The 16,537-nt window shown below is 37.4% G+C and overlaps 1 protein-coding gene across 3 annotated transcripts in view; it reads left to right on the forward strand.

Moving 5' to 3' along the window:
* Positions 1-16,537, forward strand: part of col7a1 (collagen, type VII, alpha 1) — a 117,233-nt gene that overhangs the window by 81,631 nt on the left and 19,065 nt on the right. For 2 of the 3 annotated variants that reach the window (XM_047813647.1, XM_047813646.1), the window contains exons 87-107: positions 2,580-2,615; positions 2,715-2,795; positions 2,888-2,956; positions 3,616-3,651; positions 3,776-3,835; positions 4,881-4,925; positions 5,020-5,055; positions 5,153-5,188; positions 5,322-5,381; positions 7,585-7,710; positions 8,037-8,108; positions 8,202-8,237; positions 8,387-8,446; positions 8,675-8,719; positions 10,257-10,292; positions 10,384-10,419; positions 10,510-10,566; positions 11,466-11,537; positions 11,626-11,697; positions 16,118-16,153; positions 16,328-16,408. In XM_047813647.1, the coding sequence (XP_047669603.1) occupies positions 2,580-2,615; positions 2,715-2,795; positions 2,888-2,956; positions 3,616-3,651; positions 3,776-3,835; positions 4,881-4,925; positions 5,020-5,055; positions 5,153-5,188; positions 5,322-5,381; positions 7,585-7,710; positions 8,037-8,108; positions 8,202-8,237; positions 8,387-8,446; positions 8,675-8,719; positions 10,257-10,292; positions 10,384-10,419; positions 10,510-10,566; positions 11,466-11,537; positions 11,626-11,697; positions 16,118-16,153; positions 16,328-16,408 (1,188 nt within the window). Of the gene's footprint in view, positions 1-2,579; positions 2,616-2,714; positions 2,796-2,887; positions 2,957-3,615; positions 3,652-3,775; positions 3,836-4,880; positions 4,926-5,019; positions 5,056-5,152; positions 5,189-5,321; positions 5,382-7,584; positions 7,711-8,036; positions 8,109-8,201; positions 8,238-8,386; positions 8,447-8,674; positions 8,720-8,931; positions 9,197-10,256; positions 10,293-10,383; positions 10,420-10,509; positions 10,567-11,465; positions 11,538-11,625; positions 11,698-16,117; positions 16,154-16,327; positions 16,409-16,537 lie in introns of those variants that run through there. The other variant, XM_047813649.1, reaches the window with a different exon arrangement.

Here is a 16,537-nt window from a genome sequence, read left to right on the forward strand (position 1 = left end):
TTTTTTACACTTTATGGAGTTTATGGTACATTTCATTCCAGAGCTTTGTGGTGCATTATTGAAAGTAGCACCAAAACAAACCAGTAGATCATATGGCAGATTCAGGAACTGAGCTGAGCTCAGATGCCTGGTATAATTACTACAGCTGGTCACTGGATCTGCAAAGCAGCACAGGGCGAGAAGCATCAGAAACATTGGAAATACCAGGAATGTGAAGTTCATGTGTGTCTTCAGTTTATTAGGAATGGTTTCCAGAAATGTAACTAATGTGTGTGACTGTATGTCCAGAGGTATGTGCTCAAAAATGACCTTTGGTTGCTAATTTGTTTACTATATTGTACATTATATTGTAAATAATCATTTTTAGTATCTTCAGATTCTTTCTTTTGGTTTCCACAGTGGCCTTGCACCTTGATACTCATCAAACATCAATATTATTGACAATCCTTCACATCTACAGCCTTTCAAGAACAAAAATTTCACACAAAAGTTAAATCAGTCATATAAACGAATGAACATTATAGTTTTAACAACATGTAATAAAGACTCAGGGCGACATAATTCAGTACTCAAATCAAGTAGTATAGTGAAAATCTATTTTATGGCTCTATTTTACTGTCCTCACATATTACTGTAGCACAATTTGTGCTGAATTTGCCATCAATATGCTATCAGTAACTGGAATAAGAGCCAATCTCAAGGCATTTTAAAACATCTCCAGCATCTAAAAACCGCCATAGACTTATGAGGACTGAGGTTAACTCAGCTTGGATGAATCAAGAAGTGACCATATTCACTAAGGTTAATGCCTTGATGTACTGTATGTCTCCAAGCAACCTAAAAAAAAGAGAAAAGCTCTGCCTGTCCACTTATCTCCAGCAGAGCAGATTACAGTAATGGCCTCTTTACTGGTCTATCCATCAGGCAGCTGCTGCACATTCTGAATATTAACCACCATGAAAAGCCATGAACACATTACTCTGCCTCTCAGTCAGCTACATGATTAAGTTCACGATGTGTGAAAAAAATCAGTAAACAAACTCAGAATTTAACACAGTCATCTCCAGCGGCTTCTGGCCAAAGCTGTGCTGGACTGAGCTGGAACAAACCAGTCATTGGTTGTTGTTTTTTTTTATTTTTATTTTTTTAGTATGTTTGTCTCACACCCTTGGGGGTTGGGGATTCGGTCCACACTTGTATGTGTGGAGTTTGCATGTTCTCCCTGTACTACTGCTTCTCTGGTTTAATCCCCAGTCTAAAAAAACCCTAAATGTAAGTTGTTTGTGTTGTGTGTAGTTGTGCACTGCAATAGGTTGACATCTTGTCCAGAGCGTTTCCTGGGTCCCCTTGGATATGTTCCAGGTTCAACATGACCCTGGCAACACTATTAAAAATAAAGGCACCAGGAAGAACCAAAAAGAGGTTTTCCCAGTGATGCCACAGGGGAATCTTTTTTTAGTAGATGGTACTTAAAACTACCCTTTTAGTACTATGAAGAACATTTTTCTCATCTAAAGAACCTTTTTCCACAGTGAATGACCTTTTGTGCAATGAAACAGTTCCATGGATGTTACAACATAAACCCTGACAAAGAACCATTTAAGATTCCTTTATTTTTGAGTGTATCCATTAACTTTAAAAGGTGTTATTTAAGTAAACTCACCATTGTGAGTGTGTCCTTTATAAATCTCAAAACTGGAAGTGCTTCTTAAATCCAGTTTTTTTGTTCAGAAGAATAAACTGAACCAGGATAATCTTTGCCTTGTACCTAGTGTGTGTGTGTGTGTGTGTGTGTGTGTGTGTGTGTGTGTGTGTGTGTGTGTGTGTGTGTGAGTGTGAGTGTGTCTGTGTGTTTGCATTCTTATCTGAATCTTGTTAATAACCTCTCGATGCAGAATCGGCAGACTCAGATGTCCCAGTAGGACCTAATTATGTTTCTTCTTTAGAAAGCGTTAATGGATTGCTGGAACATTCGCTTCAGCTCATTTTCTCTCCCTACTCTAGCATTATAACTGTATGTTTAATAATCAATTCAGAAAATAAATTCATTTCGATATATTTGTCTTACAAATGGTCCTAGCAAAGTATTTCAGCGAAGTGTTTAAAACATGCACCATCTCGGCTTCTGTAACAGATGCTCTGATTTGCACAAATATTTATGTTAATTATTTAGCTGAAAGTGGCTCATCAGGTCACAGACTAGCTACGAGGCTAGGGACATTAACTTAGAAACTGACAACATGGCTTTTTTTTAATCTAAATGCTTAAAGACAGAGAAGTGTGTGTTTTTTGATCCATGCTCACAAACACAAAGTCAGTGTCACTTAAAAACAAGTAGTAAAGTGAAGCATCGCTTCAAAACAACATAGAGAGGCTTCTTACTGCCTTATATATCACCATGAACTAATGACTAATGGTTCAGCATTTAAAGGTACGTAACTGATGTCACTATTAATGTCTAGTAAAATGTCTGAGGGTTACTTATAACATTCTTTGAAGGCCCAGTGAAATGACCTTCACACATTTTATTTGAATATTAAATTAATTCATGGTTATGATGTGTGTATGATCTCTCATAGGGGCCACAAGGATCTCCAGGCCTCCCAGGACAAACGGTGAGCCTTGAACAACCTACAGCTCAGATCCATACAGTAACTGTACTGATCAGTGAACTGAGAAGTTTTTGTCTCTCTAACACTCGCTGTTTTCCACAGGGAGAAGGAGGAAAGCCCGGGGTTCCTGGAAGAGATGGCATACCTGGAAAGGAAGGAACACCAGGCTTACCAGGAAAGCAGGCAGGAATATGATTCAATTCCATGTCATCTATGTGTATTAAATGTGTTTGTATGCTTGTGCTTTTTCTCACTACACATTCAATTCTCCACAGGGTATAGCAGGACCGGCCGGACCTTTAGGCCCGAAAGGCGAGCAAGGAGACACCGGGCCGTCTGGAAAAGTAAGTATAAATATCTGAATGTAGTACAGGGTTGTACTTGACACTTACCTTCTTTACACAAATGCTACGCACACAGTGTACAAAAGAATTACAGCAAAAGGAGCTTAATTTTGTTTGTACCTGTAATACTGAACATAGCCGTATAGATGTATCACTGCTGAATACTAGATTCTGATTGGTCAGACACCTATTCATTTTTTTTTCCATCAGCAGCTCTGACAATGGCCAGACTTTGACAATAGGGATGTTGTGGCAGTTTAGCTTTTGTTTAACCTTGATGGAAGGAGTCTAAAGTATAACAGCCTGCATTTATTTTTTAATTCAAGTCTTAATGAATTCAAGAAAAAAGTAGGGATGTTAATGAAAGCACTCTTAATAGATGCTGTAACATAAAAATAACAGGAATTGAAATGAATATAAAAAGGGTGACCTGCTATTCTTTAATAAAAATAAAATGGCTTTTGTGTTAAGGGAATAAAACTCTGTGATGTCATGTTATGTGAAAAATTTCAGCTATAGCAGCCAAACACAAAGGTTTTTAATCTGTATTTATTATTATGGAATTAGGATTATTACACTTATTCATGATTGGATTATTAGTGAATAATCAGGTATTTATGTCCATTTTTCTCTTTTTATTTCTCTCCTTCTCTCTGCAGTCAGTAGCTGGACCCCCTGGAGTGAAGGGAGAGCGGGTGAGTCACTGCACTGCTTACAGCTCAGCGTGTGATTTGTCATATTGCATTATGAATCACAGTGAGTTGCAGCTCTATAGAGTATATATTTGACTCTAATAATAATTTTCTTTGAATTTAAAAGGGTCCTCCTGGTGATACATTGCCTGGAGTAGCAGGAGAGAGAGGTTTACCTGGACCGCAGGTGATTCTCATTGTGACTCTCATCCTTCATACAGTTCACATATCCATAAGTATTAATATTTAAATGTTGTCACCTGTAATGAATGTACAAGTTAGGAAAAGGATATAAAGAATGTTGAAAAAACATGTTTTGTATTTTTTTTTTATTAATCAGTGCATATTATTATTATTATTTATTTTTTTATTTTATTTTTTCTTTCAGAACAAAAATTAATTTTCACACATCGTCTCACTTTCTGTTTATGCATTTTGCTAAAAGCCAGGAAGGCAAATAATAAAGCTCGTTAATGCTGAGAGTTTTGGATCTAAACCTTTGTATGAATCAATAAGTCAATCCTGTATTGCTTACAGGAATTTGTCTTTAATATCAAGTCATGAACTTTTACAATGGCAAATTTTGTTTTAAATATTTAGCCTAATATCAGCTACATCTAATGAAGATATAAAAATCCCATTGGATCTTCATTGGACGTATCTGATATGAGGCTACATTTTATAACGAAATTTCTAACTGTAAATTTACATGCCTCATATTGTTTATAGTACGACACGCACTACAGGGCACCTTGTCACTTTAAAATGTGCAATATATTTTTATGTACTTTGTGAAATAATAATAATAATAATAATAATAATAATAATAATAATAATAATAATAATAATAAACTGCATTAATAATAATAGTTAATAATAAACTGAACACACCAGCACAGCTCAATCAACATTCCTTAGAAATATGCAAATTAGGCATTCTATCAACTCTACACATACTGTCTAGTTCCCTTGGGCTTATTTTGCATACTGAAAAATGATAAGCTCGATATTTTGTGATGCAATAACATTTACCAGCGGAAAATTTTCACACTTTGACCATCTGCAGACTCAAATTAATAACCCTGAAAAACATCTACGATTTAGCCATGTTGTAAAATTTAAGGTGTCTCTGAGGAGCAGATTTTACAGCACTGAAATCAGTGTTTGCTCATAAATGGGACACTAAAATTCCACAGTTATGTTTTTGAATCTCAGTTACCTTTTTTTCTCAGGGTATTAAAGGAGATAAGGGACCAGCTGGAATCAAAGGTGACCGAGTGAGTATAAAACCATGCATTAGGAACCCTGGCATCTCTTTTCTACACACAGGAGCACAAATCAGTCATATTTCATTGTGTTTTTGTCCTGTAGGGTACAAGCGGTGACCCGGGTGAGCCTGGTGAAAGCGTGAGTATCTGCCTATGCTATTAAGTAACAATCTGCTGTATTATATCTTTCTGGGGTGATTTTTAACGTGTTTTTTTTTCTTATTCCATAATTTCAGGGACAAAGAGGACCACCAGGACCTAAAGGAGCCAAAGTAGGGCTCTAACTCTGTTACTAAGACTCAGAAGTGTCTCAGAAGTGTCTCAGCAGTGTCTCTGTAGTGTCTCAGCAGTGTCTCTGCAGTGTCTTCTCATTGATTTTGTTGTTTTCTTGTTTGTACATTTCAGGGTGAAGCGGGTGTGGGAATGGTAGGCCCTCCAGGGCAGACTGGACCTGCAGGCTTAAAGGTATTAAACACATTTACAGCCACATGCTGTACTAACATTATTAATCATACTTTCAGACAAGACACAAAACACCGTGCAATAAGAGAATTCTTGTTTTCTGATTACAAAGCAGTGGTCGATATGATGTTCTTATGGTACACAATAAAAGTCATGAACTTTTGCAATGCCAAATTTAGTTTTAAATATTTAGCCTAATAACAGCCCCATCTAATGAAGATATACAGTAATAACCCCATTGGATCTTCATTGGACGTATCTGATATGAGGTTACAGTACCTTTTTATAACGAAATTTCTAGTGGCACCTTGTCACTTTAACATGTGTAATATACTTTAAATATACAGATAACCAAGTTATTACACTTATTTTTTTACAGCGTACTCAATTTATTCTTGATTCCTTTCAATACTCCTATTTATTGTTTAATGTTTAGATGCCTTTGTTGGCAACTACATTTCTTTGTATTGTATACAATGACAATAAAATACTTACCTTACCTTATTTATCATGTATATTTATATAAAACTATTCCAATCTTCATTATATATATATATATATATATATATATATATTCTGTTTTGTTTGTTTTTTGTTTTTTTGTTTTGTTAAAAAAAAAACCTCAGAATATCATTTTTCACAGCCCTTTCTTTCACTGCAGGATTCATCTTTTCTGAGTGATTCTCAAAATCTGTTCCACACGTGACCGCCTGCAGTTAAATGCCAGTGATGTCAATAGTCACCTTATTCTGAAAATGTTAACAAGCACAAAGCACTCCGTTTACTTGCTGAAACCTTGGTTTAAAAAATATACAAGAGGCCAGAGACCACAGCAGGCATCGCTTCTGTTCACTTAATGCCATTTCAATTACCTGAGTGGTTTTATGACCTTTCTTCCTTTCAGTGAATGCCTAATTTGCCATAGGATTCGAACGTGTTAAATAGCACAGTCACTCACTGGAGACAGCCTACATCACATAAATAGGGTTACTAATCTACCGCAACATTCAAGAGATATCAAAGACCTAGATGATGCATCCCGGTCGGCTCTCTAAGCGGTGAATCAGTCACTGTAAAAACCAAACCATATAAAATATTTAAGTTTTATGTCTTTTAAATGTGTTTGCTTAATCGCATGGATTTCTGTCATGGTACTTTAAGCAGAATCATAGTCGAAATGATGGATTTTTGTAATCAAATAAAGTATAAAAGACACTAATGGAACTACAGTGGAGCTACAACAAAAACAAGCAGCCTACATCTGTACTGTAGATGAGGTTCAGAGCCTTCTGAGAGGCTTCAGATAATATGTAATTTCCAGTAAAGAAACATACTAAGCATCGATGCTCCTGGTCAAATGCATTGTGAGAACTTTAGAGAGAAAGAGCACTTCCACTCCAGTGATTGAGGGAGTCCCTTAAAATGTTAGAATCCCTGATTGGTGCACTGAATAATCACACTACACAAAGTCTGATGAAGTCACTTAATACTTATTCGTATGTACACACAATCACATACAAACACACACTAACACACACACACACACCTTTACTCTTGTCCCAGTCTCAGATTTAAACATTCTACCCACAGCTCAGTAAGTTTGATATCTTTTATAGACTTTTCTGGCTGCACACTTAAGAGATCTTGAAGGTTAGAATTTGACCTTTGAGTCAAGGACCTCACCTTGAATATTTATTTATTCTTTTTTCACAGTTAGTGCATCTTGAATCACACTGCTTTATATTGCTCCGGTTTATTAAACAAATGTCCCTGACTTTCTAATAAGATGAAATAGATTAAATAGATTAAATCTATTACCCCATTAATAATAAAGATGATACCTTTTTCACAGTTCTGTAGTAATTAAGATGAAAACGTTTACCTCAGTACCTCAGTAGATAAATGACATCTTTTGCCGCTCTAGTATATAGCAATACACAGTAAAATGAAACAGGACAACATAAGACTAAGGGCTAAAAAGTAAAAATTAACATAATGTCTATGTTCAAAACAGTGCAAGACAATACAAACAGACAATGAAATTGTCTACAAGAAAGATATGAGACAGATACAGTAGCGTCCATTATACAGTCTCTGTTTAATGTTTTTAATAAAGTTAATAAATAAGTTAGAATATTTTATTAAAAACAAAATAATATAGCTCTGATTTGCTATAAACATGAACATGATCTGTGATTTTTTTAAGGGTGATCCTGGTCTTCCAGGCCCTTCAGGCCCACCTGGACCTCAGGGAACATCAGGAACACCAGGACTCGCTGGTCAAAGAGGGGAAACAGGTCAACCGGGAAATCCAGGACCTCCAGGGGAGAGGGTTAGTGTTGACACTCGACATTAAGGGCTATGGTGATTTAGACAATTCCCTGGGTCTTGGACATGTATTGGTTTTGAAAAAACTCACTTTTTACCGTACTGGCTAGTAGAGAACAAGTTTAGTTTTTTATTTGTAATATGTTTTTTTGTACATTTATTACGTTACAAACTGGCGGTTGCTTTTACCAGTTTTTAAGGCCTCATTATTAAGATATACAGCTGATGTTGAACGATCATGTTGCGTGAATAATTTTGATTTGGGTGTTGCTTAGGATGAGAGTCACTTTGGTTTGAGTCTTGGATATTTATTTCATTTTTTGTTTGCAGGGTCTGCAAGGCTTCATAGGAAAAGCAGGAAACACAGGGACAGCCGGTAATCCCGGGGCACCAGGACCACCGGTGAGTGTGAAAAGGATTAAGGAGTTTGAGTATTTGTGTAGGTAAAAGAGATTTTTTTTGCTCGTAATCACTGGTTCTTTTTCTTTTTATCAGGGTAGTGCAGGTCCACCGGGGCTTAAAGGCGATAAAGTAAGTGTGTCGTATTATCACTGAATAATCTTATACGTTTATATAGATTTTTTTAGTCTCCTTCAGATGATTAAACCTCTCTCTCTCTTTCTCTCTCTCTCACTCTCTCTCTCTCTTTCTCTCTTTCTCTCTTTCTCTTTCTCTCTCAGGGTGAGGTTGCTGTAGGAGTACCAGGACAGAGAGGAGAGAGAGGAGACCCTGGGCCTCGGGTAGGAAAGCTCACATATTTCTATATGCACATGAAAAAGATAAATATACAGTGTATATTGTACATGTGTAAATATACAGTTATATATACTGTACATAAGCATTTAAACTATTTCTAGGCTTCTTTTCTATAAAAATCATTTATTTCCATTTCTACAAGTGAATCATTAATGGCCGATGGGTATATTTTTGTACATTTTGTATCTAACTTTGTATTTGATTGCCTGTAGGGAGAAGAGGGACGAGCTGGGGTGGATGGAGAGAGAGGACCTCCGGTAATTATGAGTGCATTTCCTGTTCTGCATTACGTATTTATCGTATTTTCTGTAGCCAGTCCATCGCATCAGTGTCTGTGCCGGTAGATCTGTCTTATTAATCTTCATCATGCGGTGCCCAGAAAAAGCCCTATCACTTTTGTCTGTGTCACCGTCATGATGACTGGTCTCACCTTACAGATAGGGAGCTCAATATCTCTGTGTGTTTAAAGGAACAACTCAAACAGCAGATTGAGGCAGAGCAGGATGTAGGAGGAGAGTCAGACTGCTCTTATATATACACTCATCTCTCCCACTCACTGTCATACTCATAATTACTTAATACGGTGTGTCTGAATTAAACACATACACACACATGCAAACCTGGTAGCTCTCAAGCAGACAGAGGATTTAACCCAATCAATCATTCATACGGTGGTGCTTGTATGTTTGGGAAACCTGTGTAATATATCCAAGTCCTATAATAGAAAAGAGAAATCAAACAAATGAAATAAAAATGTTACACATGGCCATTTATTCATTCATTCATTTTCTACCGCTTATCCGAACTTCTCGGGTCACGGCGAGCCTGTGCATATCCCAGGCGTCATTGGGCATCAAGGCAGGATACACCCTGGATGGAGTGCCAACCCATCACAGGGCACACACTCTCATTCACTCACACACTACGGGCAATTTTTCCAGAGATGCCAATCAACCTACTATGCATGTCTTTGGACCGGGGGAGGAAACCGGAGTACCCAGAGGAAACCCCCCGAGGCATGGGGAGAACATGCAAACTCCACACACACAAGGCGGAGGCGGGAATCGAACCCCCAACCCTGGAGGTGTGAGGCGAACGTGCTAACCACTAAGCCACCGTGCCTCCTGGCCATTTATTTATTTAGGAAAATGATAAAATAGTACACATATTTTAGTGGCTAGTGTATGTGAACATACCCAATTAATTTGAAGATGCAATTAATTTGAAGATGAAATTAGAGTCTTGATTGAGAAGTAACTGAGGAGGACAAGCACTGTATTCCAACATGTACTGTACATGGTTTCTGACGTACCTCCAGGACCATGGTGCTGTACAGGAGACAACCCACAGACAACCCCAAGTAGACCTTTACATAAAGTGAAAATGTGTTAAAACTGTATACAAACATGTACATGTACAAACAGTACAAAACAATACAGTACAATTACTGACAAAGAACAGTGCATCACAGACCAGTACATAATTTAGTAATCAATAAAATGTGAGACTGTAATTCTATATAGTAAAATGTAAAACCAGGGGCATCACTAGACCCCTTAAAGTTAAATCATCCTGATAATCCATCGCCCGATGAGGCAGAAACATCTGAAAATACTATTTCCTGAATGTTAAAATTTACATCAATGAATGATTTAAACATGACGGCTGCTTGTAAAAAATATATTGTACATCCTCTTCAATCGTAAGCTCGCTCCCTCATATCGCCCATGTACAGTATTGTGTTATATTACTTAATACATTTTAATTTATAATACACAAATCTGGTGTTTCCAGGGATTTGCAGGTGGCAAAGGAGCCAGAGGAGAAAAGGTAAGAGAAACTTATAAAATAATAGTTTCTAATAATTCAGTTCTAATTAATATTCAGGACATGTAGCAAATATCTTTCAACATAACTGCAGGGTGAAGCAGGACCTCACGGAGAGAAAGGAGAGAAGGTGAATGTCTTATTGATGTTCAGTAAATAAATGTGTGCTCTGTCAGCATGAGAAAAAGCTTTCATTTGACTTTTCATTTTGTTATTGTAGGGTGAAACTCTGTTGGTGGGGGGGCCTGCTGGGGAGAAGGGAAATAAAGGCGAAACGGTGAGTTCATTAAAACAAACAAAAGAAATGGTCAGGAAGTCAAATAGTCCTTAATATAAACCCTTTAAAACCGGTACTGCACTTTAAATATGGTACAACTAGTAATAGTTCATTCATTCATTCATTCATTTTCTACCGCTTATCTGAACTTCTCGGGTCACGGGGAGCCTGTGCCTATCTCAGGCGTCATCGGGCATCGAGGCAGGATACACCCTGGACGGAGTGCCAAACCATCACAGGGCACACACACACTCTCATTCACTGACACACTCACACACTACGGACAATTTTCCAGAGATGCCAATCAACCTACCATGCATGTCTTTGGACCGGGGGAGGAAACCGGAGTACCAAGAGGAAACCCCTGAGGCACGGGGAGAACATGCAAACTCCACACACACAAGGAGGAGGTGGGAATCGAACCCCCAACCCTGGAGGTGTGAGGCGAACGTGCTAACCACTAAGCCACCGTGACCCCCACTAGTAATAGTTCATTAGTTCAATAGTTTCTTCCTATTACAGGCAGAGTGAGTTAAAAAAAATCCTCAAAATGCAACATCATAACCAGAAGAATTTTTTTTTTAAGTGGAAACTAGACACCATGTTGCGTTGGATGAAATGAGGATTAAAGGTTTTTATTTGATGCTTGTGTTTAATTTGCTGGGTTTTTTGTTTTTTCCTACTTTTAAAAAGTTGCCATACATCATTATGGTTTATTCTGAACATGCAGCATTGCTGATGGAGGATTTGAGACCTTCATTGGTTCTTGTTTGTTGGTTAAAATGTTGCTTTGTAGAATCAGTTTATTTTGGATTTCTGTTCATTACTACTATTACTACTACATTACTTTATTACGTGAACGCTTATGCAACAAGTGAAGGGTAGATGTGTTTCCTCAGGGAGAACGAGGTGCGAAAGGATTGCAAGGTGAAAAGGGCGTTAAAGGACAAGAGGGACCACCAGGAGTACAGGTGAGACGCCTCGGTGTACAGACATGCTTGGAAAACCAGTGTGGATGTGTGCATTGTGAAGTACAATGTTTTTTTTACCTGTGTGTAGGGTCTGCGTGGAGAGGCAGGTGAACGGGGGTCACCTGGGTTTCCAGGCGCTCGTGGACCAGGAGGACAAAAGGTATGTTCTGGAAATTGTTTCTGTATATGTTGTATCTCAGATGGTGGTTCCAAACATTTTGAGTGAAATAAGAATTGTGGCAATTATTAACATTAATAACTTTAAGAATCCGCCTGCTAGGAGCAGCGAGATCAGTCCACGGCTCAGGTAGATCGTGACCTAATGGTTAGAGAGTCTGAATCCTAACCCTAAGGTTGGGCCGGCCACGACTGAGGTGCCCTTGAACAAGGCACCGAACCCCCAAACTGCTCCCCGGGCGCTGCAGCATAAATGGCTGCCCGCATGCTCCGGGTGTGTGTTCACAGTGTGTGTGTGTGTGTGTGTGTGTGTGTTCACTGCTGTGTGTGCACTTTGGATTGGTTAAATGCAGAGAACAAATTCTGAGTATGGGTCACCGTACTTGTCACGTCACTTTCACTTTAAAGGTAGCTGAAGACTCTGATGTTCCTTAATGTTTTTCCCGAACACTGCTTTCATAATAAATACTAATATTAATAGTAATGAATGAGAGTGCTGAAAGAACATGGACACATATCAGAAGTTTAAAATAAGAGATTTTTCCTGTAGACTTTCCTGTAATATGTGACTTAACATCAGGTTTGTGACTTTTGGCATAGTTTGTTATTATTATTTTAATGATTTAATATTACTAATGATATAATAGTATAAAATAATAATAATAATAATAATAATAATAATAATAATAATAATAATAATAATAATAATAATAATATACACTAATCATAATAAATACAGTGATACCTCGAGATACGAGTGCATTGACATACTATTTTTTTTTTTGAGATACAAGCTGTGATTCGACCAATTTTGTGCCTTGGGATACAAACAAATTTTTGAGATACGAGCATCTGAGCCGACGCCGCCGAAAAAAGACCCCCAACAACAACGTGTGAGATACGAACATCAGCATCAGCGTTGTTTAATAACACTGCCTTATACATTTTTGAAACATTTTAAAACGGAGGAAGAAACAAACCTCCTTGGACAGGTTTTTATTAAAAATGACCGGCAGATGTTAGTGAGGAAAGAGGGACAAAAAAGGCAAAAACAAATGAAGAGAAAAGCGATGAAGAAAATTAAGTAAAATTAATTTAAAGAAAACAGAAATTGTAGCAATTAAGTTCAGTTAAGTTAAGAGAATTTCAGTTAAGTTCATTAATCTTAGTGAAGTTTAGTTAAGTTCCATTTAAGTGTAAAGTAGCCTTAAGAGTGTACAGTCGCGAGTAAGTGAACGAAAGTGAAGACAAAACTCCTCCTAACTCCTCCGCCTGTTTACTCGTCCCTCAACCTCCGTGCGCATCTTCCGTTAACTCAAGTCGTGTGATCTCTTACTGTAGGTAAATAATACACTTGATAGTAAAACCAGTTTATTTTTAACATTCTCTTTTATTACTGTTTGTTTTATACAATATTTGTCATTTATAAATACAGGTACTGTACATTTTTCATATTCAAAACACATAAAACATCTGGAGTGGAATTTTGCGAGCTGGAACGGATTAATGGGATTTCAATTAATTTAAATGTGGAAAATTGCTTTGAGATACCAACAATTTGAGATGCGAGCAAGGTCACGGAACGGATTAAACTCATCTCTCAATGTATTACTGTATAAAGTGATAGCACCATCTGCTGCTGTCAGTGTTTGCAGTGTGTAAATAAGCTCAGTAGACAGCTCTGTCCCGGTACTGGATTAAAGACAGTGTCATTCAGCACTGTCGAGACCACTGTGAGCAGATTCAGCCCCAAGTCTACCCTGAGTCTTTTACAAATAACCTCACAAAAGCCCACACTGATGTTTTTGCCTGTCAGACGAAAAGCTGAGCGATTACGTCTGTATTTCTAAAACTATCTTTGAGAAACTGGAAATATTGGAGCAGTGCAATGTGCATCATGTATACTGAAGGTGTGCTAAAAATAATACAGCAGTTGCATGTAGTACACTAATGTCTAGCATTTTATACATCTACAGCAGTGTTAGTGATTCTCAAATCTGATTGGTCAGAAAATTATATATTTACAGCAGTGTTAGTGATTCTCAAGTCTGATTGGTCAGAAAATGATATATTTACAGCAGTGTTAGTGATTCTCAAATCTGATTGGTCAGAAAATGATATATTTACAGCAGTGTTAGTGATTCTCAAATCTGATTGGTCAGAAAATGATATATTTACAGCAGTGTTAGTGATTCTCAAATCTGATTGGTCAGAAAATGATATATTTACAGCAGTGTTAGTGATTCTCAAATCTGATTGGCCAATTGATGTTAATACATCTACAGCATTATTAGTAATTCTCTAACCTGATTGGTCAGAAGATATTGATGAATTTAGAGCAATATTAGTGACTCTGTCACTAATTCTGATAGGTTAGAAGGCGTTAATACATTTACAGCAGTATTCTCACATTTGAATGGTCAGCAGTCCCAATCAGTAAAAACTTACAGAATGACTGAATACTATTATGGCTATAATACTATTTTTTATGTGTCGTTTGTTTTATTTGGTTTTAACTCCAATTGATTCAAACAGCTGCTGTAACTTAAATGATTATAGGAACTGTAGACGTTCCACAGTATTAAACATGGCTATAAATTTGTGGTTGTAATAATAATAACTCTACTTTTTCACATCAGCTTTTTCAGCAATTGTGTAGGTCATGTAAAAAGTTGGTCCGATACTCAGAGTGCTCATGTCATGCCAGTATCATTATCACTGTCTCCGATAAACTGGAGTACATTTCTTTGTTCTATAACACACAATATCATCCTCCTTTTCATTTTATTTGTAATATTAGCCTTATAAACATATATTAATTGATTCAGCTATTGTCAAAGGCTAAATTATATACATTCAGTTAATTTGTATAGTAACCATCTAATAGATACAGATGTGAAAGTCAGCTACATACAGTAACAAGCATGAGAAGTTTCACTTTTTTGGTTAGACCACCATGTTTTGAGTCCTCGAATCTAATTGGACCAAATACATTTTTTCTTACAGCAGCTGCAAATGACAGGTTTATATTAAAGGTGCGCCTTCTAATGCTATCGTACACACTGACTATCTAATGTACTACTACTGTATAATCTAAAGCTAAGCTACATTTTCTAAGATATTGATATGGTGGAATTGAAGGAGTCTACAGTCACATTTCTTGTTAGGATCGGCTGGCTGGAAGGTGACAGAAAAGTCCTCATGAAAGAGAAGTTTAGACTTTCTGTAATATTACAAACTGTGTTTTATTTTTGTCTTGAGAAAAAAAAGCTAAGCCGGTCAGTTAAAAACTGCTATAATGTTCTTCCACACGAATAAAACAGGAAAATGAATTTTTTTAATTAATTACAATAGAGAGAGAGAGAGAGAGAGAGAGAGAGAGAGAGAGAGAGAGAGAGAGAGAGAGATAAACAGACAGATGGATGGGTGGATGGATGGGTGTATGGATAAAGATACAGATTGAGAGATAAGTCAATGAATAGAGAGAAATAAACAGACAGAGAGATGGATGGACAGATTACGAGATAAGTTGATGAATAGAGAGAGAGAAAAAGAGAGAGAGATAGACAGTCAGACGGATGGATGGATGGATGGATGGATGGATGGATGGATGGATGGATGGATGGATGGATGGATGGATAGAGAAAAATTGAGGGATAGATTCATAAATAGAGAGAGATAAACAGTCAAACATAGAGACAGACAGACAAATGCAGGAATGAATAGATAGATAGATAGATAGATAGATAGATAGATAGATAGATAGATAGATAGATAGATAGATAGATAGATAGATAGATAGATAGATAGATAGATAGATAGATAGATAGGCTAAGAAGACAAGAGATCAGAAGGTTGTGAGTTTGAATCAGCATTGTAGCTGCTGGACCTTAGAGCAATGCCCTTAACCCACTCCTGCTCAAATGAGATAAATGTCAGTGCTTTGAGATAAGAGTCAGCTGAACAATGTGAATGGAAGCATTTCTCATAATCTGCTCAGCTTTCTGCCTGTTAAAAACCTCATTAATCTCATAGAACAGACCGACTCTGTGGGTCATCATAATTATTTCAGCCACATTGACAATACTGGACTGTTTTTTTTCTCTTCTCAATAAGACAAGTAAAATATGTAGTCTGTAAATCACTGTAGTAAATAAGCGGAAAAAAGTCTTCAGGATGTCGTAGAAAACCTATTATAATGTTACGACTGATTCATTTCCTGTAACTGCATGATGCTACACAGTCTTTTATTCCTTTTTATAGCCTCATTTTAAAGACAGTTCTAACACACATTTATATGCACACACACACACACACACACACACACACACACACACACACACACACACACACACACACACACGTATTTAAATGTATGGCCTGATCTCTGTTGATGTTTTCAGGGAGAAGCTGGACTACCTGGACTACCAGGAGAATCTGTAAGGATTGTTGTTTTTTCTTTTCCCCATTATCCTCATGATCCCACTTCTGCCCTCTATTTCACGTGCGTGTGTGTGTCTGTGTGTGTCTGTCTGTGTGTCTGTGTGTGTGTGTGTGTGTGTGTGTGTGTGTGTGTGTGTGTGTGTGTGTCTGTGTGTGTGTTCATTCTCCAGGGTACATCTGGGAAAGATGGCCCCCCTGGCATGAGAGGAGAGAAGGGAGAGATTGGAATCATCGGCATGCGAGGACCTAAGGTGTGTGTGATTACTTTTTAGTGTGTAATGCTTTCAAGTGGATGTATCATCTGACAGATAGTAGTTCTGATGTGTGTGTGTGTGTGTGTGTGTGTGTGTGTGTGTGTGTGTGTGTGTGTGTGTGTGTGT

The sequence above is a fragment of the Tachysurus fulvidraco genome, chromosome 5, assembly GCF_022655615.1.
Source record: "Tachysurus fulvidraco isolate hzauxx_2018 chromosome 5, HZAU_PFXX_2.0, whole genome shotgun sequence".
NCBI lineage: Eukaryota > Metazoa > Chordata > Actinopteri > Siluriformes > Bagridae > Tachysurus > Tachysurus fulvidraco.